Genomic DNA, 24649 nt, shown 5'->3' with positions numbered 1-24649 from the left:
TCTATCAGGTGCCACCGGACTCCTTGCTGTTCTCGAAGCTACAGACGAACGGGGCCACCCCTCTGGCACCGTTCAACCCGCGCCAGTGTTCGAGGCGCTACAGGACTGCTCGTTTTCTGGGCGGCTACAGCTCAACACCTGCGCCCCACCGCGCCTGCCTCCAAGGACTCTGGGCCCGTTTTGGCCTTGCTGGCGCGGGAGCGTGGCTGGGGCTGGCTGAAGCCGGGACGAGACGGGCCCAGAGACTCCCAACCTGGCCGGGCACCACCGTGGGGCGACCGGCGGCTCTGCTGCCATTGGCCGCCAGGCGCACAGGCCGCCCGCGCTCCCGCACGAGCCTGCGTCACGGCCCCGCCCCCCCGGCTGCTGAACGCCCGCGGCAGGGCCCCTCGCTGGGTGTCGGGCGGCCCGGGCCGCCGCAGGTCAGAGCGAGGCGGGCGCTGACGTCATCGGCCGCGGCCCGGCGAGCGCCTCCGTGCAGCTGCTGAGAGCGAGCGAACTGCCGCGCCGTCTCCTTCCTCGTCGGCCACCGTATCGGCAGCCCGCAGTTCCCTCGTCGGCCGCCGTCCGGGCCGCGGGGGTGGGGGGCGCCGCGTCAGGAGGAGCCCGACGCTCTCTCGAGTCGGCTGCCACAGATGGCGCGGGCGGCCGCGGAGCGGAGCAGCCGGAGGCAGCCGGCGGCGGGGAGCCGGGGCGGGCGGCCGCGGCCGGCTCAGCTCCTCCTCCTGCTGCTGCTGGTGCTGCTAGTGCCGGGGCCCGCGGCGGCCGAGGGGAAGGAGTGCGACAAGCCGTGCGCCAATGGCGGGCGCTGCCAGCCGAGCAGCGGCCAGTGCGAGTGCCAGGCCGGCTGGGTGGGGGACCAGTGCCAGCACTGCGGGGGCCGCTTCAGGTGAGCCGGGGCCGAGGCAGCGCTGGGCGCGTGGGTGCCGCCGGGTATGAGAAGGGGCCTGGCTATTTCCCCGGGGGGCGGGGTAGGAGAAGGGGCCTGGCTCCTCTGCCTCCCCCTACCCGCGGGAAGGAGCGTTGTGGGTGTGCCCAGGCGCCAGGCTTCTGGGTAGCGCTCCCACCAAGGGGGTGGGGAGTGGGCTATGTGGGGGGGCTCTGGGTCCTCGGAGTACCGCCAGTGCTGGCAACGAGGGGCTATGGGCCACGGCTGCGTGGAGGGCTGTGCTCCTCTGGCCAGGCTGAGGTCTGGAGCAGATGAGGGGACAGTGGTGTCTGTGTATTGCAGGCTGCGTCTTTCATCGGCAGTGGTCTGCCTGGCGGGGAAGCAAAATGGGGTTTGAATGAGGTGTCCGGCTTCTGGAGTTGGTGCCAGTCGTTGGGGTGGTGAGAAGACAAATGGTTCCTTTGGGCATAGAGAGTGAATGCTGGTGCTCCATCAGTATTCAGGAATGTGGGCCCAGCTCCCCCGATACTTGGGTTTATATTTTCACAACCATTTCTCTCGTGGGATGGATGGGGGGCGTTTGCTCTGGGCTCTGTGCTTTGGTGGCTCCCATGCTGCAGGGGAATGGCGGGGGGTCATAGGTGGGCTAGCAGGAGGCTGGCATTGACAGCAGCAAACAACGTGGTGCTAGCTCACTCTGTTCTGCTCCCATTTCTCTAAGAGCTTCCTCCTCACCTCTTCCTTCCCAACAGTCCATCACTGTCCTGCCTCTTTCAGGCTTTTGCTCTTCCGTCAAGCAATGCCAGGTGCCAGAGGAGTGGAACAGGGCAGGCTGGGGTGGGGTCATTTGTTGCTGCTAGCACCTGGCCTTCTGGCCACCGTGGACTCTGTGTCCCCTTGAAGCACGAGGCCCCCAAAGTACAGAATTGTGGGAAGGGTAAGTGCTTTGTCTTGATGTGTCCCAAGGATGGCATGGTTGTGCTTGCACCCATTCTGGATACTACCTAAAATTATGCAAACCTGGCACCTGTGTTTCTGTGTAAGGCTGATTCTGTCTATGTTTGGAAGTCAGTTATGTGAAGCAGCTAGCTCCAGTTGAGGGCAACTGTGTGAAGGAAATTCAGCTACAATAGATGAACTGCTTTTTGTTCAGTAGATAGCGTACATGGCTGGGTCCTAGTTCCCCTTGGTGTAATGGTTGTGGAGTATTTGTGAGGAACATAACTCTGGGCCATGATGGCTCTGGAAATCAATAATTTGGTTCTTAAAGTTTTATTGAGTCAGTAGTAAGAACTTAAGTGTTGTCTGCAGCCTCTGACTGGCAGTCCAGTCTGATTCTGAAATGTTCTTTGTGTGTAACTGTTTTTAGGATCGGAGGGGTAGCCATGTTAGTCTGGATCTGTAACAGCAACGAAGGGTCCTGTGGCACCTTATAGACTAAACAGAAAAGTTTTGAGCATGAGCTTTCATGAGCACAGACTCACTTCACTTACTCATCTGATGAAGTGAGTCTGTGCTCACGAAAGCTCATGCTCAAAACTTTTCTGTTATCTGTAAGGTGCCACAGGACCCTTTGTTGCTGTTTTTAGGATATCACTTGGGTTGTTTCCTTTAAGAAGAATATTCTTGAAGAATCGTTCCTATCTACATGTTCACGGTTAACGTGTATCTAGACATGATTTCTTTATGTTCTTATGTTTGTGTTGGAATGCCTAATACGAATTTGGTTCATTGACTTCTTTCATAGATATTAGTGTTTTTCATACAAGAAGTTTCCAAAGTGTTAGACTTACAGACTCTAGTCTGACTTTCTCAATATTCATCACCCTGATAGTAAGTCCTAAAAGCATGTACGTTTGCAGCTAAAGTCCCACCTGGATGATCTGGCTTATTATTCAGTCTAAAGTGTTAGTGTGCCACTGAAGCTTTTGGCAAGCACTTGATTTCTGGACATGTAGTGGCATTCCTTGGTAAACATGTTTCATAATTCTTTGATCTTAATATGTTTGTACCATCAAAGTCATTGAAACTGAACTCACGGAGGCTGTCATTGGTTTTGGCTACAAATATCTACCTTAATGATTTTGTGCTTAATCAACAAGTAGGCTGTGTTTCCACTATGATAGTGCATGTAATGTACTTACGGAGTCCAAAGAACCCAATAGTAAAATAGAAAGCTCTGAGTGGAAAAAGTGGGTAAAACACTAGCTGGATGAGCCATTTACCTAAAGTTCTTTGGCAATTTTCACTCTGAAAAATAAAATAGAACTTTGGGAAAGAAATATAGGCAAGATATATTTAGTACACAATGTCTTAGTGTTACAGTGTTTTCAGAAGTTAAGGATTAAACAAAAGAAAATAAAAATGTTTGGAAAACTGCTAAAGGTGCATTGGCAACTTGAAATCTAGTCAATTAAAAAGGGTTTGGAAGTGGTTTCAGTTCCTGCAGCTGCTCTGATCTCATGCCGTTTTGTTTGTTTTTGCAATCATGTTGTCATACTTACCTTAAAAAAAAAAAAAAAGAACCTCCCTTGTTGTGTGAAATAACCACATTGACTAAGAGAGGGGAACCACTAGGTGTATATTACATTGATAATTAAACATTTTTTGCCATCATCTTTCAGTTATAGTCATCTTAGGCGGTACTTATAATTATAGACTGCCATTTTCCAGCAGCATTGTGATTTTTTTTTTTTTTTTTTTTAAATGACTGTGTCCCTCTAAGGTAGAAGATCTCAGTTGATACTTTCACCCTTAATTTATATTCTTTCATCCTCACCAAAGTTGTCTGACTGGACAAGGGCAGTATTGGAATTATATATGCAAGGTATTGCCATAATGCTAATTTAACTATAGCTTCTTTTATTAAATCAAAAAGCTGCGTGGTATTTATACAGTCCTTAACGTGCCTAGAAAATAAACAGTTTACTACATGCACATTGGGAAAAAAAATAAGTAGTAGATCAAAATACTTACAAATGGGCTAAAGCCCAGGGATTATCCAACTTAGTCAGACAGGTGTTAGCAGTGAACCCTTCAAAAGTTTTTTTTTTTTTATTTCATTTAACAAGCAAGTGATAACATTTCCGATTAGTCAATATTAGCTCAAGTCAGAAGGAGTTTCTTACCTAGCCAATTACTTCCAGTGCATGGTACCCAGTTAACCATCATTTTTGCACAAACCTTAAGGTAACTCTAAAATTTTCAAGGGTCTCTACGAGTTTAATAAAAGTCTTTTCTCATTATTTCATCCTTTTTGGCTCAGTGCACAAATACATATCTATTTTTTCATAACTGTCCTAAAACTGTTTTCCTTCTCAGTTTAAACTTGCCACTTTATGGCATATAAGTAATGGCTGAAAAGTCAGGGAACCATACGTGCAAGACATGAGTGTACCTCTTGCAGTGAGATGATGTAATTCAGCCTGAGTCTCCTACTATTTTCATGTCAGACCTCTGAAGTGTTGTAGTGTAATAATCAGAGGTGTCAAACGCTCATGAACTCAACTGAAGATCACCTAGGAGAGCAGTATCTGACAACATCCTTCCTCCTATGGTTCTCAGAGAGTTTAAGGTCTCAGTGGCATGAACTGCACAACTGGAGAATTCCTTCTCTTTTTGCCAAATTCAAAAAGAAGACTTATTGATGGTAAAAGTCCTCTTGTGAAGACAAAAGTAATCTATTTTTTTGCTGTCCTTTTCTAATTTCTTTGTCAATATCATGCATCAGCCTTCTGAGTCAGCTTGGAGGGATTTGCTTCCCATTCTGTATTTTGCCATAATTCCATGTCCCCTATTGCCACTTCTGTTTATTGATCTAAATGAGCTCATCTTTTTTGGTGAGGACTGAATCCAGCTGGGATTTTTAAATGTTCTAGGCAATTTACCACAAGCTAAGTAATTTCCTCTGAAATGTCACTCAAGCTACTGAAGTGAATCCTATCTTCACAGAAGTAGCCTTCAATGTATGGTTTGAGAAGATCAAAACTGATGATGGTCTTTACTTGCATGCAGTTGAGGCAGAATGTTACCATGTGCGGTATGTGTGACAGATTTTGCTCTTCTGGTTTGTTACACTGAACTCTGCCAATTATGAGCAGTACATGCATATTCAAGGTAATCATAGAATGCTAGGACTGGAAGGGACCTTGAGAGGTCATCGTGTCCAGCCCTGTGCCCTCACGGCAGGACCAAGTACTGTCTAGACCATCCCTGATAAACATTTATCTAAGCTATTCTTAAATATCTCCAGAGATGGAGATTCCACAACCTCCCTAGGCAATTTATTCCACTGTTTGACCGCCCTGACAGTGAGGAACTTCTTCCTAATGTCCAACCTAAACCTCCCTTGCTGCAGTTTAAGCCCATTGCCCCTTATTCTATCCTCAGAGGCCAAGAAGAACAAGTTTTCTCCCTCCTCCTTATGACAGCTGTTTTCAGGTATCTAAAAGAGTATCATGTCCCCACCCCAGTCTTCTTTTTTCCAAACTAAACAAGCCCAATTCTTTCAGCCTTTCTTCATAAGTCGTGTTCTCTAGACCTTTGATAATTTTTGTTCTCTTTTCTGGACCCTTTGCAATTTCTCCACATCTTTCTTGAAATGCGGTACCCAGAACTCGACACAGTACTCCAACTGGGGCCTAACTAGCACAGAGTAGAGCGGAAGAATGACTTCTCGTGTCTCGTTCACAACACACCTGTTAATGCATCCCAGAATCGTGTTTGCTTTTTTTTTGCAACAGCATCACACTGTTGACTCATATTTAGCTTGTGGTCCACTATAACCCCCTAGATCCCTTTCTGCCATACTCCTTCCTCGACAGTCGCTTCCCATTCTGTATGTGTGAAATTGATTGTTCCTTCCTAAGTGGAGCACTTTGCATTTGTCTTTATTAAACTTCATCCTGTTTACTTCAGACCATTTCTCCAATTTTTACAGATCATTTTGAATTTTGACCCTATCCTCCAAAGCAGTTGCAACCCCTCCTAGCTTGGTATCATCAGCAAACTTAAGTGAACTATCTGTGCCAGTATGTAAATCGTTGATGAAGATATTGAACAGAACTGGTCCCAGTAAAGACCCCCTGCAGAACCCCACTTGTTATACCTTTCGAGCAGTATTGAGAACCATTAATAAGTACTCTCTGCGTACGGTTATCGAGCCAGTTTTGCACCCACCTTATAGTAGTCCCATCTAAGTTGTATTTGGCTAGTTTAGTGATAAGAGTATTATGCGAGACCGTATCTCATGCTGTAGTAAAATCTAGGTATACCACATCCGCTGCTTCTCCTCTATCCACAAGGCTCGTTATCATATCAAAGAAAGCTATCAGATTGGTTTGACATGATTGGTTCGCAAATCCATGCTGGCTGTTCCCTATTAGCTTACAATCTTCCAAGTGTTTGCAGATGATTTCCTTAATTATTTGTTCCATTATCTTTCCTGGCACAGAAGTTAAACTGACTGGTCTGTAGTTTCCTGCATTGTTCTTATTTTCCTTTTTATAGATGGGCACTATATTTGCCCTTTTCCAGTCATCTAGAATCTCTCCTGTCTCCCATGATTTTCCAAAGATGATAGATAAAGGCTCAGATACCTCCTCCATCAGCTCCTTGAGTATTCTAGGATGCATTTCATCAGGACCTGGTGACTTGCAGACATCTAGCTTTTCAAAGTGATTTTGTTTAACTAGTTCTTGTTTTATTTTATCTTCTAGCCCTTCCTCTTTCCCACTAGCATTCACTATGTTACGCATTCCTTCCTCAGACTTCTCAGTGAAGAGCAAAACGAGAAGTCATTAAGCATCTCTGCCATTTCCAAGTTTCCCATTACTGTTTCTCCTTCCTCATTGAGTAATGGGCCTACCCTGTCCTTAGTCTTCCTCTTGCTTTTAATGTATTTATAAAAAGCCTTCTTGTTTCCCTTTATGCCTGTAGCTAATTTGAGCTCATTTTGTGGCTTTGCCTTTCTAATCTTGCCCCTGCATTCCTGTGTTTGCCTATATTCATCCTTTGTAATTTGTCCTAGTTTCCATTTTTTTAATATGATTCGTTTTTTATTTTGAGATCACGTATGATCCTCTGGTTAAGCCAAGGTGGTCTTTTGCCATATTTTCTTTCCTACGCAGAGGAATAGCTTGCTTTTGTGCCCTTAATAATGTCCCTTTGAAAAACTGCCAACTCTCCTCTGTTTTTCCTCTGTCTTGCTTCCCATGGGACCCTATCTACCAGCTCTTTGAGTTTACCAAAATCCGCCTTCCTGAAATCGATTGTCTCTATTTTATTGTTCTCCCATCTACCCTTACTTAAAATTGTGAACTCTATGATTTCATGCTCACTTTCACCCAAGCTGCCTTCCACTTTCAGATTCTCAATCAGTTTCTCCCTATTCGTTAAAATCAAATCTAGGACAGCTTCCCCCGCAGTAGGTTTTTCAACCATCTGAAATAAAAAGTTATCTCCAGTGCAGTCCAAGAACTGATTGAATAGTCTGTGTCACTGTGTTAGTTTCCCAACATATATCTGGATAGTTGAAGTCCCACATCACCACCAAATCCAGGGCCCTGGATGGTTTTGTTAGTTGTTTAAAAAAAGCCTCATCCACCTCTTCCACCTGGGTAGGTGGCCTGTAGTAGACTCCTAGTAGGACATCACCCTTGCTTTTTATACCTCTTTTAGCTTAATCCAGAGGCTCTCAACACATTCGTTTCCTATGTCCTATGCAGCACTTCATTCGGCAAATTACCCCCCACGGCAACTTTTGAAGTTTTAAACGTATAGGGACTGCGAAGGGACCGTCATGTTGCCCCGGCACTTGGAAGTACCGGCGGGTGAGCCGCGGCCAGACGTGAGCCGGTACTTCAAAGTTGCCGTGGGGGGGATTTGCTGAATGAAGTGCTGCATATGCACCACAGCGCTTGATTAATAAACTCCCAACACCGTACTTACCCTCCTCCCTTCGAAAGAGGGTGGTAGTGTAGACACAGCCTTAGAGAAGAGACAACTTAGAGGGGACATATCGGTTTTCAAGTACCTAAAAGAGGGCTGTGAGGAGGAGGGGGAAAAAGTGTTTTCCTTGGCATCTGAGAATAGGACAAGGTGCAGTGGACTTAAAGTGCAGCAAGAGCGGTTTATGGTGAACGTTAGGAAAAAAAATTCCTAACTGTCAAAGTGGTTAAATGCTGGAATAAATTGCCTGGGGAGTTTGTGGAATCTCCATCACAGGAGATTTTTAAAAGCGGGTTAAATAGATACCAGATGGGGATGGTATAGACCATGGTTTTCTAAACTGGGGGCGTGTCCCCCTGGGGAGGGGCAGGAAGAAATTCCCGGGGGGGTGCAAAGCAACCCAGACCATCATAATTCCCCACCACCACCCCAAGAAAGAGACGACCTTTGCTTTTGTTTCTCAGCCCCTGCCATTTTACATGGGTGACACGAAGCAGCTGCTATAAAAAGCAGGCAGCTGGTGAAGACCCACGTGGAGCTAGCTCCCTTTTGCAAAGGTGAATGAGTGTGGATTAGGGGTCGGGGGGGTGGGGCTGTGAGTGCCTGGCTTGGGTGAGGGGGATGGGATGGGTAAGAATGGGGGGAGGGGCTGTGGTGCCTGGCTTTGTGAGTGGGGAGTGGCTTGGGGACTTGTGGGGCTCAGGTGGCTGGCTGGCTGGCGGCACTTGGGGCTTGAGTGGTTGGCCCTAGCATCGCAGGCCTCAGATGGTTCGAGCTGGTGGCTGGCCCCACCAACGTGGGCCTGGAGCAGCTCAGGCTGATGGACAGGCAGCTGGCCCCAGCAGCATGGGACTCAGGCAGCTGGCTCTGGAAATGTGGGGCTTGAGCTGGCAGGCGGGCAGCTGGCCCCAGCAGCATGGAGCTCACGTGTCTCGGGTTGGCAGGTGGGTGGCTGGCCCTGGCGGTGTGGGGCTTGGGTGGGCAGCTTGGGAGGCTGGCCCATAGCAGTGGCAGGTGGATGGTGGGCAGGCAGCTGGTCCTAGAAGCTCAGGTCTTGGTTGGCTGGTGGTGGCTGGCCCTGGCAGCAGGTGGTTGGGCATGTGGCTGGCCCCGCTGGTATGGGGCTTGGGCGGGCGGCTATGGCAGCACAGGTCTCAGGCAGGCAGGTGGCTGCTGCGGGCAGCTCTGGCACCTGGTATGGGGCTCTGGCAGCTGGCCGGCTGGGGCTGTACCAGACACCCACAAGGGGCCAAGAAAAAACTACTTTTGGTTATTTTGAATTTTAAATAACTTCTTTATATTAAGATTTTATGTTTATTTTGAATTACAAATTTAATTTTTTGTCGAAAGGGCAGTGGGGTGTTTTCTCAAAAGTCAAAAGGGGGGCATGACGCTGAAAAGTTTGGGAACCACTGGTGTAGACAATGCTTGGCCGTTCTGAAGGGGCAGGGAATTGGTCTCGATGACCTCTCGAGGTTCTTTCCAGTTCTAGTGTTCTATGATTCTCAAAACAGAATATTACAGTGACTGTGAAAACGTGCTGCTGCACATAGGAATTTTGAATTCATTTACTGTATTTCAGTGATTATATCACTGTCAGTGATACTTTGGTTCCATCTTGTTCATTTGTTCTTTACTTTTACCACGCTGCCTGGTCTGCATGAAATTACTTTACAGTCAATTTAAGAATGCCAGTATCATCACTCCTGTACCCATCATCAGTTTTTCAGTGCCTCATTGCTCAGAGGTGGAGTTCGTCATCCCACCTAATTTAAAAAAAAAAAAGTGGGGGTGAGGGTCAAATTTTGCAATTCCCAACTGTGGATTTCTTGTTATGGCCTTTCTTATGTCAGTTAAATTGTAAGGTTTTAGGACACTCCTTGCTTGAAGCTATGTGTTGTGGTACAGTGTGAAGCTTATTATTGGGTGCAAATGTTAAATGCAGTATTACTAGCAAATATAGTACAGTGCTTGACACCTAGAAGTACTTTTTCATCTTGGTTTAATCAAATCAGTCTGCAATTTATTTGTACTTATTAGAAGTATTTTAAATTCCATATGGAAATCCTTGCTGAGGGAGTAGCTTAGCAGTATTGAGTGCATTTGTACTCTAAAAACAACTTTATAAGAATGGCATGAGGTTTTCTATTAATTTTTCTCACCAATTTCCATACCAAATGTATTAAATCTGCAAGTAAAAAGACGTCAGTTAAAAACATAAAAAGCTGCCATAGACTGGGCTTTGGAAGTCACATTAGACTCTTTCTGTCTTGTGTATCTTTACAAAAATGACTCCATAGGCCAAATTCTGACAGGCATTTTGCACAGATGTCTGAAGACAGTGGAATTGCACAAATGTAGTTGTTTGGTTTGCTGAATCGCCAATATTAGTGGTGTTCGAGATGGAAAGAGTTTATGGTTATTTTTCTTAATTTTGGATTTGGTGGGGGACCTCTCAGTTGGGCTGAGTTGCACTGTAATTTTTGAATTGTAAGCTAGGGAAGTAATTTTCTGTGCTACTTGGCTGCTTTTTTTTTGTTTTGATAGTATATAGACTAGCATGTCTTTCTCTCTATTGGTTATTTTCGGTGCTGTGTAACACCTAGCAACCAGGTATGCTTTTGTCACATAAGTCTGGGGTATTTTTGTGTTCTGTTTCTTGTTAATCACCTTTTTAAAAAAAAAAAAAAAAAAAAAAAAAAAGACAGTGATTTGATTCCTGTGTCCTAGGGAAGTGTCTGTGTGCATATATGCCTAAAACAGATAAGTCAGAGATCAGATTGCAGCCTAACTTCTTCATCTTGTTTTCAAGTTCTCTCCTAAATGAGGGTTAAGAACTGGGAGTTGTAGCGTTTTTTTATTTTATTTTTTTATTTTTGTTTTTAACTTGGAAGGTGGCAGCTACATCCCTGTGTCAGGGAATCTGTGACCTTGGGAAGCCTTTAAGCAGAAGCCTACAGAGACAAGGTATATTTAAGGTCTCTTAAGGGCCCCCCCACCTTCTGCACTCAGAGTCGGGAATAGCAATGACAGAGGGATTATGTGCAGAGTTTTGGTAGCTGGAACACATGTTTTTATTTGCAGTTTTGGTTTAGAAATCTGAATCAATGAATACTGAGCTGCAGAATGCCCTCCCATCCCTGGCTATGACCATACTTTAAAGAATACGGATCCATTATGCTGGGGTATATTGGAGGAAGCTTTTGGTATAGATCATGTGAAAAGTATAAGGTTTCTCAAGAGTCTGAGCAGCATTTCTACTTAAAGACAACTGTCAGTATTCTGAAATTTACAGGCAGTCAGATGTGTTTAAAAAAAATTGCTATACTGCCTGAGTGTCTCAGTTAGTGTTTGGTGTACCTTTGAGATCATTTAGAGACCTGAATGTTCCTGAAATATAAATACCCCCACAAATCTGCCATTTCTTAATTGTCGTGTGCATTAAAATCCCACATGCAGAGTTGGATTGGCTTGAAATGGGTTTTTTAATTGAGGGTCTGGAGTAGCCTGAAGACAGTGTGAGATCAAGGGATTCTAGATGTACAGCCTGCCTCTTAATTACCTGGTTTTTTAATACTTGTTCAGTGCATGTCACAATCTGAGAATGAGTTTGAGCTGAGAACAGGCAGGCTTGGAGTGCATGATAGGCAGACCACCTGAGTCAGATAGGTTTTCTGAATGTCACAAAGTTGCAAATATAAGTCATGGTTTGAGGTAGTAGGCACTGAGAAAATGATAGGCTTTGAACGAGTAGGGTTCCTAATGTTTGTTGCCATTCCCATGCATGTATTGTGAGGTTGTGAAGAAGTGCAGTGTGGAAGGCAAGACTAGCTGTACACTTCCTGGCTTTTTAATGTTTTGTTTATCTGAGTGTATTTTCTGGTTCTCAGAGTATATTCTTCTGGTTTTGGTAGCTAATTTTCATATTCTGTGGGCACTGCTAAACCGTCTCAATGCCCCTTCAATTATTTATTTTTGGGTTATAGTATTGAATATTTGCTTGAGGTGGAAACTTTTATACCTATGACTATGCACAGAGATTATACAAATGGGCCTTTTTTATAAAATTGTTTTACAAGTATAAACAAAACGTGTATGCTTTCAGATATTTTCATCTGATGAAGTGGGTCTTTGCCCATGAAAGCTTATGCTCCAAAATACCTGTTAGTCTATAAGGTGCCACAGGACTTCTTGTTGTTCTCGAAGATACAGGCTAACACAGCTACCTCTTTGATACATGTAGGCTTTGGAATTCAGAACTTGTTTTGAGAATAAACTATGGCTTCAATACAAAATGAACATAAAGGTGACTTCGCTTCTTCAATTCCACTTATTTTTCTTTTAGAACCATTTTCGAAATGGGATTTCTGTTAAATTTGGTGGCTTTTTCCCATCATTAAGGCTATGAAACTCATTTTTACAGTATTTCCATTTTTAAGTTAACCTAGCTAGCTCTGTTGAATGGATCTTGTTTGCAGTCTTTTTGTGTGCATGTTACCATACTTTCTGTGCTCCCTCTTTCATGATCTTGTAATTTTCAAGTGGTTTCATTCTGCTATGCCATGCATATTTCCATCAATTATTTTGATCTAAATAAGCAGTTGTTTCATTTGTGGGCTTCTGGAATGAGTGCTATAACTGTGTTTTTGGTTGTTCAGCTTTTGTGAATTCAGAGTTTGTGGAGCTCAAGCATCAGCATCTTTGGATGGAATCATGTACGTTTAAGCCATGTTAAAGAAAACTTTCTGGGACAATTTTTCGCAGGCCGTTCCACGATGACTTGTAGCAAATTGACTGCTGAAGTCCTGAATCGCTTTGTGTAGTGATGAATTGGCAGACAGATGCTCTGTTAGTATTAAGTTAGGAATGCCATATTAATTTTACTGATAATTTTATGAGATCTGACTCTACTGCTCAGTCTATGAATTTTCAACCTTTATCTCCTGTATTTAATCTTGCATGCTATTTTTGGACATAATGCCAAGAAACACTTTTTAGTCACTGCAAGTCTTATGTAAAATGAAAAGTATTTTTATACCTTTATTGCTCACGGCCCATGTTAATACCATAAGGCAAAATGTAATAGATGTCAGCATGTAGCTGTCTTTCCTAAAGACTTACTACCGTTTAATATTCCTGTGTTGGGAAGAACACCGCAGCGGTCAAACACTCTGGCATTTAATTTCAAAAAGGGGAATTACACTAAAATGAGGAAGCTAGTTAAACAGAAACTAAAAGGTAGAGTAATTAAACTAAAATCCCTGGAAGCTGCATGGAAACTGTTTAAAGACACCATACTAGAGGCCCAACTTAAATGTATACCCCAAATAAAAAAACACAGTAAGAGACCTAACAAAGAACCACCATGGCTAAACAGCCATGTTAAAAAGGCAGTGAGAGAGAAAAGGGCAGCTTTTAAAAAGTGGAAGTCAAATCCTAGTGAGGAAAATAGAAAGGAACATAAACACTCCCAAATTAAGTGTCATAATGTAGTAAGAAAAGCCAAAAAAGAGTTTGGGGAACAGCTAGCCAAAAATTCAAAAAACGATAGTAAAATGTTTTTTAAATACATTAGAAGCAGGAAGCCTGCTAAAAAAGCAGTGGGGCCCTTGGATGATAAAGATATAAAAGGAGCGATCAAGGAAGACAGTGCCATTGCGGAGCGATTAAATGATTTCTTTGCTTCAGTCTTCACGGCTGAAGATGTTACAGAGGTTCCTAAATCTGAGCCAGACTTTTTAGGCGATAAATCTGAGGAACTCACTCAGATTGAAGTGACATTAGAGGAGGTTTTGGAATTAATTGATAAGCTGAATAGTAACAAGTCTCCAGGACCGGACGGCATTCACCCAAGGGTTCTGAAAGAACTCAAATGTGAAATTGCGGAGTTATTAACAGTGGTTTGTAACCTATCCTTTAAATCCACTTTGGTACCAAATGACTGGAAGACGGCCAATATAACACCAATATTTAAAAAAGGCTCTAGAGGAGATCCTGGCAATTATAGACCGATAAGTTTAACATCAGTACCAGGCAAATTAGTAGAAACACTAGTAAAGAGTAAAATTGCAAGGCACATAGAAGAGCACGAATTGTTGGGCAAAAGTCAGCATGGTTTCTGCAGAGGGAAGTCGTGTCTAACTAATCTATTAGAATTCTTTGAAGGGGTTAATAAACATGCGGACAAGGGGCACCCAGTGGACATAATATACCTAGATTTCCAGAAAGCCTTTGACACGGTCCCACACCAAAGGCTTTTATGTAAATTAGGTGGTCATGGGATAGGAGGAAAGGTCCTTTCATGGATCGGGAATTGGTTAAAAGACAGAAAACAAAGGGTGGGAATAAATGGTAAATTTTCACAATGGAGGAGGGTAACTAGTGGTGTTCCCCAGGGGTCAGTCCTGGGACCGATCCTGTTCAACTTGTTCATCAATGATCTAGAAAATGAGGTAAGCAGTGAGGTGGCAAAGTTTGCAGATGACACCAAGTTGTTCAGGACAGTCAAAAGCAAAAGGGATTGTGAAGAACTACAAAAAGATCTCAGCAAACTGAGTGATTGGGCAGCAAAATGGCAAATGAAATTTAATGTGGGTAAGTGTAAGGTAATGCATGTTGGAAAAAATAACCCAAATTACACGTACTACATGATGGGGTCAAATTTAGCTACGACAGATCAGGAAAGGGATCTTGGAGTTATAGTGGATAGTTCTCTGAAGACATCCACGCAGTGTGCAGCGGCAGTTAGTAAGGCAAATAGGATGTTAGGAATTATTAAAAAAGGGATCGATAATAAGACAAAAGATATCATACTTCCCCTATATAAAACTATGGTACGCCCACATCTCGAGTACTGCGTGCAGATGTGGTCTCCTCACCTCAAAAAAGATATATTGGCATTAGAAAAGGTTCAGAAAAGGGCGACTAAGATGATTAGGGGCTTGGAAAGGGTCCCATATGGGGAGAGGCTAGAGAGACTGGGACTTTTCAGTTTGGAAAAGAGGCGATTGAGGGGCGATATGATAGAGGTATATAAAATCATGAATGGTGTGGAGAAAGTGAATATAGAAAAATTATTTACCTTTTCCCACAATACAAGAACTAGGGGACACCAAATGAAATTGATGGGTAGTAGGTTCAAAACTAATAAAAGGAAATTTTTCTTCACACAGCGCACAGTCAACCTGTGGAACTCCTTGCCCGAGGAGGCTGTGAAGGCCAGGACTCTATTAGGGTTTAAAAAAGAGCTTGATAAAGTTTTGCAGGTTAGGTCCATAAATGGCTATTAGCCAGGGATAAAGTATGGTGCCCTAGCCTTCAGAACAAGGGCAGGAGATGGATGGCAGGAGATAAATCACTTGATCATTGTCTTCTGTTCTCCTTCTCTGGGGCACCTGGCATTGGCCACCGTCGGCAGATGGGATGCTGGGCTCGATGGACCTTTGGTCTGACCCAGTATGGCCATTCTTATGTTCTTATGTTCTTATGGCTTCAGTGGCATCTTGTTCAGGTGTACCATATGTGTCTACCTCCAAAAGTGATCAGATACATAAGTTTTCGGGTATAAGGAAGGTGCTTGAGGCTTTTGATGATGAAAATGAACAGTTGGAATTAGGGCATTGGTGGCCAACCAGTTACAGATGAGAAGCCAAAATGGCTGTGGATAAAGTGCAAAGAGTTACACCTTATGTGTACATATCTCTCCATATGACTATATAAAATAATTTATAATTTATTTTATATACCTACATAATATCTCTATATAAATAAAAATAATTATAATACATGTCTCAATGCCCTACCCCTACCCTAGAGCCAGGCACCCCGAGCCCATCCCCTCCTGCTCTAACCCAATGCCTGGGACTTACCAGAGCCACCATGGCCACCAAGCACTTTTCCTTCCAAGTGCTGGGGGTACGCACAGAGCGGCGGTAAGCGCTCCTGACTCATAGCTCCAAGTAGGAGTTGTGCTTCATTGCTCAAATTGCTTCATGCAGCTCAGGAACCATGGGCTGGCCACCCCTGGATTAGAGGGTCAACATAAAATTTGTCCATAATGGCTTGTAAATTTTAAAAATGAGTAGTAAAGTTGGCTGAACAAGATATGCTTTTGTCATTTTAGCTGTATGTATTTATAGCTGCTTTTTGCTTGCCTGAAAGCAATTGAGTGCCTTCTTGTAAAGTGATTGATTCACTCTTCAAATATATATATTTGGTAGCAGAGAGAGTCCTTTAAATTTAAAAAGTCGGTATCTGTTTCTCGTCAGTTCAGGTTGTGAGGAATCTTTAAATCTTCTCTGTTTTGGGACTGGCAAGAGTCTCTGAAACTTGCCTTTTTAGTTGGTCTTTATTTAGGAAACGGATACAGTACTGATTTTATGAAGTACGAGAGGGACTGAAAATAATTTCTAATGTTGTTGTGATTTTATGGAAGAAGCTTATTGTATTTTTCTGTTAGGTTCATGTTACAAATTGAGATAAAAAGATTGAGTACAATTTAATTGGGTAAAAATCACCCTCCCTTTCCCCAAAAAGTCTCACTTTACATGGGATGAATCTAAACTCAGACTTTTGAGATGGCCAGCAAAACATTGGGTCAGACGCAGCCCCCTGTGTAATTCTGTAGTAATTTAGATTATACAGTTTATATACATTCAAATGATGAAGTTAAATGTGCCTGATTTTCAAGAGTTGAACATGTCCGTTGTGCTGGAAAATTGGATTGTATGGTCTGTTCGGTCTGTCGTTCCTTCTTTATACATTTTTATAATTCTGTAACTTTGTGTGTTGCTTTAGATAGTCATAAAGAGGGGGTTTCTTCTCTCAAATGTATAATCTTATAAAGTGAAGCGAGAAAGGAAGAGGATAGATAAAGAAGAGATCAAGATTAAAATCAGTAAACAAGACTTATGGTGAGTAAATCATAAGTTCTGAAACTTTTTAAGGTAGAGGAGATTGGTGTGTATATTTAAGATGCATTGTCCCAGAGCTGTGCATCTGTCTTGACATATAGTGGATAGAGATGTGGGCTGATAGATGTAACAAGATTGTAATCCATTGTTATCTCTGAAGATCAGGAAGTGTCACTAGAAGTAGGTTAGGCGTTAGGGTGGGAGGGAATAATGGATGGTGTTGCTATGTTTGTTGAGGAAGCAGGTGGCTATGTATTGCAGCAGTTGGAGCGTCTGCACTGCTCCCACATTCAGTGTGTTACAGTAATGCACTTTGGAGGTTAGAAGTTACATTGCTTGTTGTTGCCTAATTCTTCCTGGGGAGAAGAGCAAAGTTTGCTAGCTAGCTGGATATGGGTATGCCACTCGTGTGCCACTTGGTTTTTTCATCTTAAATGTAAATCGGAGAAGAAGCCTAAACTAAACTTCATCTGTTTGAGTTACGTGGTTGTCTTTGAATGGTGGTCCCTACCGTATTCTACTGAACGGTATGCACATGCACCCGAAGCTGACATTTATGAAAGTCGTTTAGTTTGGAGGGCCAAACATGTGACCTCTGCTGTCATGTGGTTTTGCCCAAGGCATCTCTCGTTCACTCTCACTGTGATATGGTTCATGTGGCACTTCTTTCGTCCTTGTGACAAACTTCGGAAAAACTTTACAAAAATACTTAATGCTGCTTAAAACCCACACGTCTTGCTCCTGCTCATTTTCCATCACTGACAAGAACTAGAACTGTTTGTAATGCTTCGGGGAAACAGACGTCGCTAATGGAGGCTGGCATGGACTGGCAATGGATCCTGGCCGGGGACTCTCCATGTAGATCAGCCTGAACAGGGGAAGAACACCCCTTTTACTTGGTACTTCCTTCATGCTCTGCTGGTACCAGTGCTAAGGACCCTGTACAAGGGCCTAGCTGTTGAACCAAGGCTACGTGCACATTAGAATGACAGGAAGTCTTCCTCCAAGTCTAAGAGAGACTTGTTGCTGTCCGTGAGTTCCATCCATGAAGGAGCATCCTTTTCCAATACATTTTGAAACCAAAACCAGCCTCCCCAATTGTTAGCCGATGGTCGGGTGAGATACCATCTATGCCCTTATTTTCATTTACGTTTTTAACTGCTAGGATAGACAGTCCCTTCGCAGCGGGCAGCCTGGGCAGGCTGACAGATGCCCCAAGGTCCTAACACCCGAGTCTTTAACTGCAAGAACAGGAAAAGTTTCTTCGCAGGGGGCAGTCAGGACAGGCTGACGGGTGCCCCAACAGTTGCACTGAGAGCTTTTTACACCCGAGTCTTTAGCTGCTAGGATGAGAGAGTCCCTTTGCAGCAGGCAGCCAGGGTGGCTGACGGGTGCCCCAGAGAGCCTGCTCCGTGGAGGCAGCATGACTTAGCACTTAGCTCTTAGCACGCTTTTACCAGTGACCAGGCTAATGCATCTGAAAAGCAGCTGGGCTTTTTGTTTTGTTTGGCTTGCACAGTAACAGGGAGAGTTAGGTTACAATTTAAACAGTTACTTATTTATTGACTAAGGAGACTTAACCCTTATGGTTACAAGATTACAAGATATATACTTCCTTGCAAGCTTACAAGATTTATACTTTGTTAAAAAGACTACAAGGTTTAAACTTTGTTCTTTAGTTGCCAATAGCTAGCATATAACAATTGATAGATTTATTATTGAATGTGCACAAAGAAAACAAAAGGAAAGCTATACACTTCACAGGTTTTATTTTTACCCCTGCATTACCAACGTGGTGTGGCCAGCATTTTTACTACTTCCCTCAGGAAGAAGCAATAATAACGAGGAGCGGGCATCCCCTAGGACTTCAGAAGGCAAAGACCCTCCTGACCAGCAGGTAGAGGTAATTGGAGCTTAGTTAGAGGGGCTGCCGCACCCTTACTTTATAGCCATTGGGTCACGTATGCTCCTCGTTATCTTAAAAGATTCGGATTGAATTAACTCGTCTTGAGACACTAGTTCTCACAAGGCTGGTTTACACCTGTGGGGTGGAGATAATTTTAGGGCATTCTTTCTTTGTGGGCCAGAGATATTTTCTCTGTCTGGGACGTTTGTGTAGGCAAATCAACTGATGGTACTTAGCCATGGGCAGTCCAAGGCCTGGCTGTTTCTTAGCCCATTGTCTCTTGTTGCAGTTTTGCTCCGGAGCATCAGAAAGACTGTGCCTGAGATAAGCACATCTGCGCTGTCGGGCATTCTAGGGCTGAGCTCTTTCTTTTAACCCTTTGGTGCTCTGAAGCACCCAGGAGAGACAGGATGGAGTAGAGAAAAGTGGGGGTTCTGTCTGGCTACACCAATCACTGGATCTTGTGCGGCTGGTCTTGGATCGTGTGATGCTGGTACCAGCTTTCTCCAGACAAATACAATTACCTGCACTGGTTCCTCCAGTGGAACAGATACCATTGACCACCGAAGACCCAGAGTGCTTCTAAGTCTCCCAAGAGTTTGCTCTGCAAGGGCTGTGGTCTCCATAGCCGTGTCTACACGTGCACGCTACTTCGAAGTAGCGGCACTAACTTCGAAATAGCGCCCGTCGCGGCTACACGCGTCGGGCGCTATTTCGAAGTTAACTTCGACGTTAGGCGGCGAGACGTCGAAGTCGATAACCCCATGAGGGGATGGGAATAGCGCCCTACTTCGACGTTCAACGTCGAAGTAGGGACCATGTAGTCATTGCGCGTCCTGCAACATCGAAATTGCGGGGTCCTCCATGGCGGCCATCAGCTGAGGGGTTGAGAGACGCTCTCTGCAGCCCCTCAGCTCAATGGTGGCCGTGTGGAGCGGCCCCTTAAAGGTCCCCTCCCTCTCCCTTCCTGTGCAGGAAGCTGAGGGAATGTGCAGGCGGCAGCCCAGACACGCGGCCAGCCTACACGTACCTCAGCAGCCGCAGGACCCTCAATGGCCGCCCGGCAGCCCCCCCAGCGCCCCCAGGGTACCCCCCCACCAAGGGGAGCCGGGGCAGCCAGCCCAGCCAGGCTGGCAAGCGGCAGTGGGGCCCCTCCTGAACGGAGGCCGAGCTGCGGGACCTGCTGGGGCTCTGGAGCGAGGAGGAGGTGCTCCAGGTAATGGGGAGCAAGAGGCGGAACGCGGATGCGTTCGCTTGGCTGGCCGATGGCCTGGCTTCCCGGGGTCACCCTGCCCGCACTCCTGCTCACGTCAGGAATAAGGTGAAGGAGCTGCGGCAGGGTTACTCCCGGGCCCGGGATGCGGCCGGCCGATCTGGGGCTGCACCTGTCACTTGCCCCTTTTACAGGGAGCTCAGGGACATCCTGGGCCCCCGGCACACCACCTCCCCTCCGGCCATCCTTGATACTTTGGCCGACGAGCCCCAGCAGGCCCTTCAGCCGGAGTCCGCCCCGGAGGTAAGCCCCGCACCCGGGGGGCCCCCCTCTGGAGCCCACCCCCGGGCCATCGCGGCAGGAGGAGGAGGAGGGGGGCTCCTCCTCTGCAGAATCCGGGCTGCAGATCCTCCTTCTGCCATCCTGGAGCAGCAGCCGGGCCTCCGCCCCCTGGGGATTTCCAGAACGTGTGAGTGGACCGACAGGTATGTACCCCCCTCTGGTGTACACCCCGGGCTTGAGGGGCGGGGGGTAATAGATATGTGTCCAGGGCCCCCCACATGCTCACATGGCCATGGCCCCACGGACAGCAGGGCCATGTCCCTCACAGCAGTGCATCAGCCCCCCCGCCACCCCGCACGACAGTGCCATGCCCCATCCCCGGGCCAGGGGGGAGCGGAACCTCGAGGGGCCCCCGGGAGGAGGGGGTGGGACACCCCGCAGCAACAGCAGCAGCAGCATATGATGGAGTGGGGGGAGTGCAAAAGGGAGACTCAGGCTAGATATGAGCAACAAGAGCCAAATAGCTCCCAGGGGCAAAGGATGATAGTGGGGCTACAGCTGGCATGTGACACCTCCTGCCCTGAACAAAGAGGAGGGAGGAGCCAAGCTGGCTTTGAATTGGGCGGGGGGGGGGGAGGGCGGGGGCCACAGGTGGAGGCTAGGGGAAGGGAGAGCTGGAAGGCAGCCAGCCTGAGGAGGGGGAAAGCTGCATCCCAGAGGGGCACCTCTTGGGGTCTTCTCCCCAGGACGGGTTGGAAGGACTGTCTCTTCTGACAGCTGGTGCTGTCACTCCTGGGAGAAACTGAGCATCTGTGGCCTAAGAAACCTCTCCTGTCAGACCCTGCGGAGTGAAGTGAGAGTCGCTCCCACCAGGGGACGGGGTGCAGTGCAGGGGGACCCCTGAACCCCATCCATCACAGCAGCATCTCCCGGGGACGGGGATGGGGAACCTGCAGCACAGGGCTGGGGGGACAAAGGCCACGGCTCGGGGCTCACACCAATGCCTGTCTCCATTCTTCTTCCCCCCTCCTCTCCTGTGTCCTGCACCTGCACCATCGGAAGGACCGGAAGAGAGCGCTGGCGAGGCATCAGTGGTCCCGGAGACCCCTCCGGGGCCATCGCTCCAGGCAAGCCCCTCGGCTGAGGACTGACCGGCCCCACGGCGGGCTAGATGGCGGACCCCGCGCCACCACCAGCTGACGGCGACGGACCCCCAGCTGCTGGCCATCCACCGTTGGCAGCTGGAGGTCGCGGAGCAGCACCTGCGGGTGGAGCAACGCCACCTGCACCTGCAGGAGCGGCCGCTGGCCTGGCGTCAAGAGGCATGGGGGGCCTACATGGAGACTTTCAACCGCCTGGTGGACTATCTGGCCCCCCATGCCGCGCCAGCCGCCGCAGCGCCCGCCCTGCCTGCTCCACCCGCCGCACCACCAGCTGCTCCGCACGTCGCCGTCCCGTCCGCCATCGCCCCGCCACCCACCACCGAGGGCCGGAGCACCGAGGGACCCCTGGAGCCAGCTGAGACTCACCGGGCATATCTTCCGGTCCGCCCCGCCCCCAGCCAGCCCCGGACAGGGCTCGCAGCCGCGGCAGGGCTCGCAGCCCCCCCCTTGTATATAGTTGGGACTTATTAATTTGTGCCTCCCGTTTGCCCCGTCCCCCCCATGTAAATAGTTCTCCCCTTTATCATCCCTGGTTTTCTTTTTATTAGTGAACAAACTTTTTTATTACTATTGTTTTATTTGTACATATTACTTTGGTTCCACACATATTGTATATAGTTTGTTCTTGTTTTATTTATAGTTAAAAAAAAAAAAAAAGTTCTAAAAGAAAAAGCAGTTTAAGTTGAGCCACAAGTGCGTGCTGTCATTTGTCCAGGAAAAGTGGGAGGGGGGTGCGGTTGGGTGCTCCATGGTGTGGGTGTTGGGGCAGGGAGTGCGGTGGAGGAAGGGGTGGGCAGTGGGGGGCCTGGCAGAGTTCACCCCACAGCCTCATCATCGAAGTGGGCCCGCAGGGCCTCCCGGACCCGGGTCCCTTCGGGGTCCACCTGCCGACTGGGGGCAGCGGGTGGCTGCACGTCGGCCCTGCCGGCCTCCACAGCCCAGCCCTGGAAAAAGGCCTCCCCCTTGCTCTCCACCAAATTGTGCAGGGCGCAACAGGCACCCACAATCAGGGGGATGTTGTTGGGGCCCGCATCCAGGCGGGTCAGGAGACATCTCCAGCGTCCTTTCAGGCGGCCAAATGAGCGCTCCACCACCTGGCGTGCGTGGTTCAGGCGCTGGTTGAAGCGCTCCTGGCTAGCGGAGAGATGGCCCGTGTACGGGTGCATGAGCCAGGGCCGGAGCGGGTATGCCACATCTGCGATGACGCAGAGGGGCATGGTGGTGTCCCCCACAGGGATCTCCTGCTGGGGGATGTAGGTCCCCGCCGGCGGCACAGGCCCCAGTTCCGGAAAACCCGGGCGTTGTGCGTGCTGCCAGGCCAGCCCACATAAATGTCCTGGAAACGGCCCCGGCTGTCCACCAAGGCCTGGAGGACCACTGAGTGGTAGCCCTTGCGATTGATGTAGCGTCCTCCACTGTGATGCGGGGCGCGGATGGGGATGTGAGTCCCATCCAGAGCCCCGAAGCAACTGGGGAAGCCCAGGGTGGCAAAGGCCGCGATAGTGGCATCTGGGTCCCCCAGCCTCACGAGCCTGTGCAGGAGCATGGCATTGATGGCACGCACAACCTGCCGGGAAAGCACATGGGACAGCACCAATGAGGGGTGAGCAGGGTGTGCGTGGCCCTGCCCTCCCCTCCCCTCCCCCCGTGGGTTCTCTTACCTCCATGAGGACAGCCCCGACGGTGGCCTTGCTGACACCAAACTGCTGTCCCATGGATCGGTAGCTGTCTGGAGTGGCCAGCTTCCAGACAGCGATGCCGACCCGTTTCTCCACAGGGAGGGCACGCCGCATGGCAGTGTCCTGGTGCCTGAGTGCGGGGGTGAGCCACTGGCACAGCTCCATAAATGTCTGCCGGCTCATCCTGAAGTTCCTGAGCCAGCGGTCGTCGTCCCACTCCTCAAGCACCAGCCGCTCCCACCAGTCGATGCTGGTGGGGTAGCTCCACAGCCGCTGGCATGAGGCGGGGGTGGGGGTGGGGTGCTGCAGGGTTGGGGGTTGAGCCCTGCTGCCCTGGGGGCAGCTCCTCCTCCGGTGTAGCAAGGAGGTGCTCAGCTGCCTCCCGCATGGCATGGATCAGGGCAAGCCCTGCTCCTGCCGGGAGGGCTGGGTGGACCTCTGGCGGCTGCTGCTGCTGGGGGTCCATGCCTGCGTCGCCCGGGATCTGTGTGCCTATGGCTCCTCAGACCGCGTGCTGTGCAGGCTGAGTGTGTCTGGGAGGGGCCCTTTAAGGGAGCGGCTAGCTGTTTCCCCGGAAGCGCTAGTCCACCCTGTGACCCTGTCTGCTGCTGTGCCTGGCATCCCTATTTCGATGTGTGCTACTTTGGTGTGTAGACGTTCCCTCGCAGCGCCTATTTCGATGTTGTGCTGCGCAACGTCGAAGTTGAACATCGACGTTGCCAGCCCTGGAGGACATGTAGACGTTATTCATAGAAATAGCCTATTTCGATGTTGCTACATCGAAATAAGCTATTTCGATGTAGGCTTCACGTGTAGACGTAGCCCATGAGTCCAGATCCATTTACCCCCTTTCCCCCTCTCTCTAGTCCTGCCGCTTATTTTTCCAGCAGCTGCAATGACACCACCATTTGGTGAGGTTTCTCAAATTCCTTAAAATTTTGGAGGAGTAAAGGGACTTTGAAGTATTGGTGGGTGAGGCGCAGCTAGACGTGAGCTGGCACTTTGAAGTTTAAAACTTTGGAGTTGCTGCGCAGGGGAATTTGCTTAATGAAATGCTGCATATGCACCACAGCACTTCATTAATAAACTCCCAACACCCTACTTACCATCCTCCCTTCCAAGTAAGGAGGTAGTGTAGACACAGCCTAAAAGAGGATAAAGCTCTGGGAGATACAGGTGCCACTCCTGAGGCTGCATGAAGAAATTCCAGGGGAAGCACGAGGAGATTCAGCACCCCCCATCATTTCCCCCATCTGAAGAAAGAGCCGGCCTTTGCTTCTGGCTCTCAGCCCCTGCCATTTTACATGGGTGACCCGGCACAGCTGCTATAAAAAGCAGGCAGCTGGCAAAGACCCATGTGGAGCCGCTTGCAAAGGTCAGTGAGTGTGGGTTGCGGGGGAGGAGGAGGAGGATGGGTTTGATGGGGGGCTGGGGATGCCTTGCTAAGGGGATGGAGTAAGACGGGGGCGGGTGTTGGTGTCTGGCTTTATGGGAGGGGAGGGGCTTGGGCGGGCAGCTTGCAGGGCTCAGGTGGCCAGCTTGGGCGGCTGGCTCTGGCATTGCGGGGCTCAGGTGTTTCAGGCTGGCAGCTGGCCCCAGCATCACGGGGCTTGGACTGGCACGGGACTTGGGTAGCTGCACCAGGCCCCTGCCAAGA

General features: G+C 47.9%; 1 protein-coding gene across 1 annotated transcript in view; it reads left to right on the top strand.

Moving 5' to 3' along the window:
• Positions 1 to 534: 534 nt before the first annotated feature.
• The window catches only part of ATRN (attractin), a 246863-nt gene continuing 222748 nt past the window's right edge, over positions 535 to 24649 (top strand). The window contains exon 1 of the mRNA XM_074992222.1: positions 535 to 889. Coding sequence (XP_074848323.1) covers positions 636 to 889 — 254 coding nt within the window. The 5' untranslated portion in view covers positions 535 to 635. The remainder of the gene's footprint in view (positions 890 to 24649) is intronic.

This window comes from Carettochelys insculpta, chromosome 4, assembly GCF_033958435.1.
Source record: "Carettochelys insculpta isolate YL-2023 chromosome 4, ASM3395843v1, whole genome shotgun sequence".
Lineage (NCBI taxonomy): Eukaryota > Metazoa > Chordata > Testudines > Carettochelyidae > Carettochelys > Carettochelys insculpta.
The sequence above is the reverse complement of the archived record's forward strand: the minus strand, read 5'-3'. Positions and strand labels throughout refer to the sequence as shown.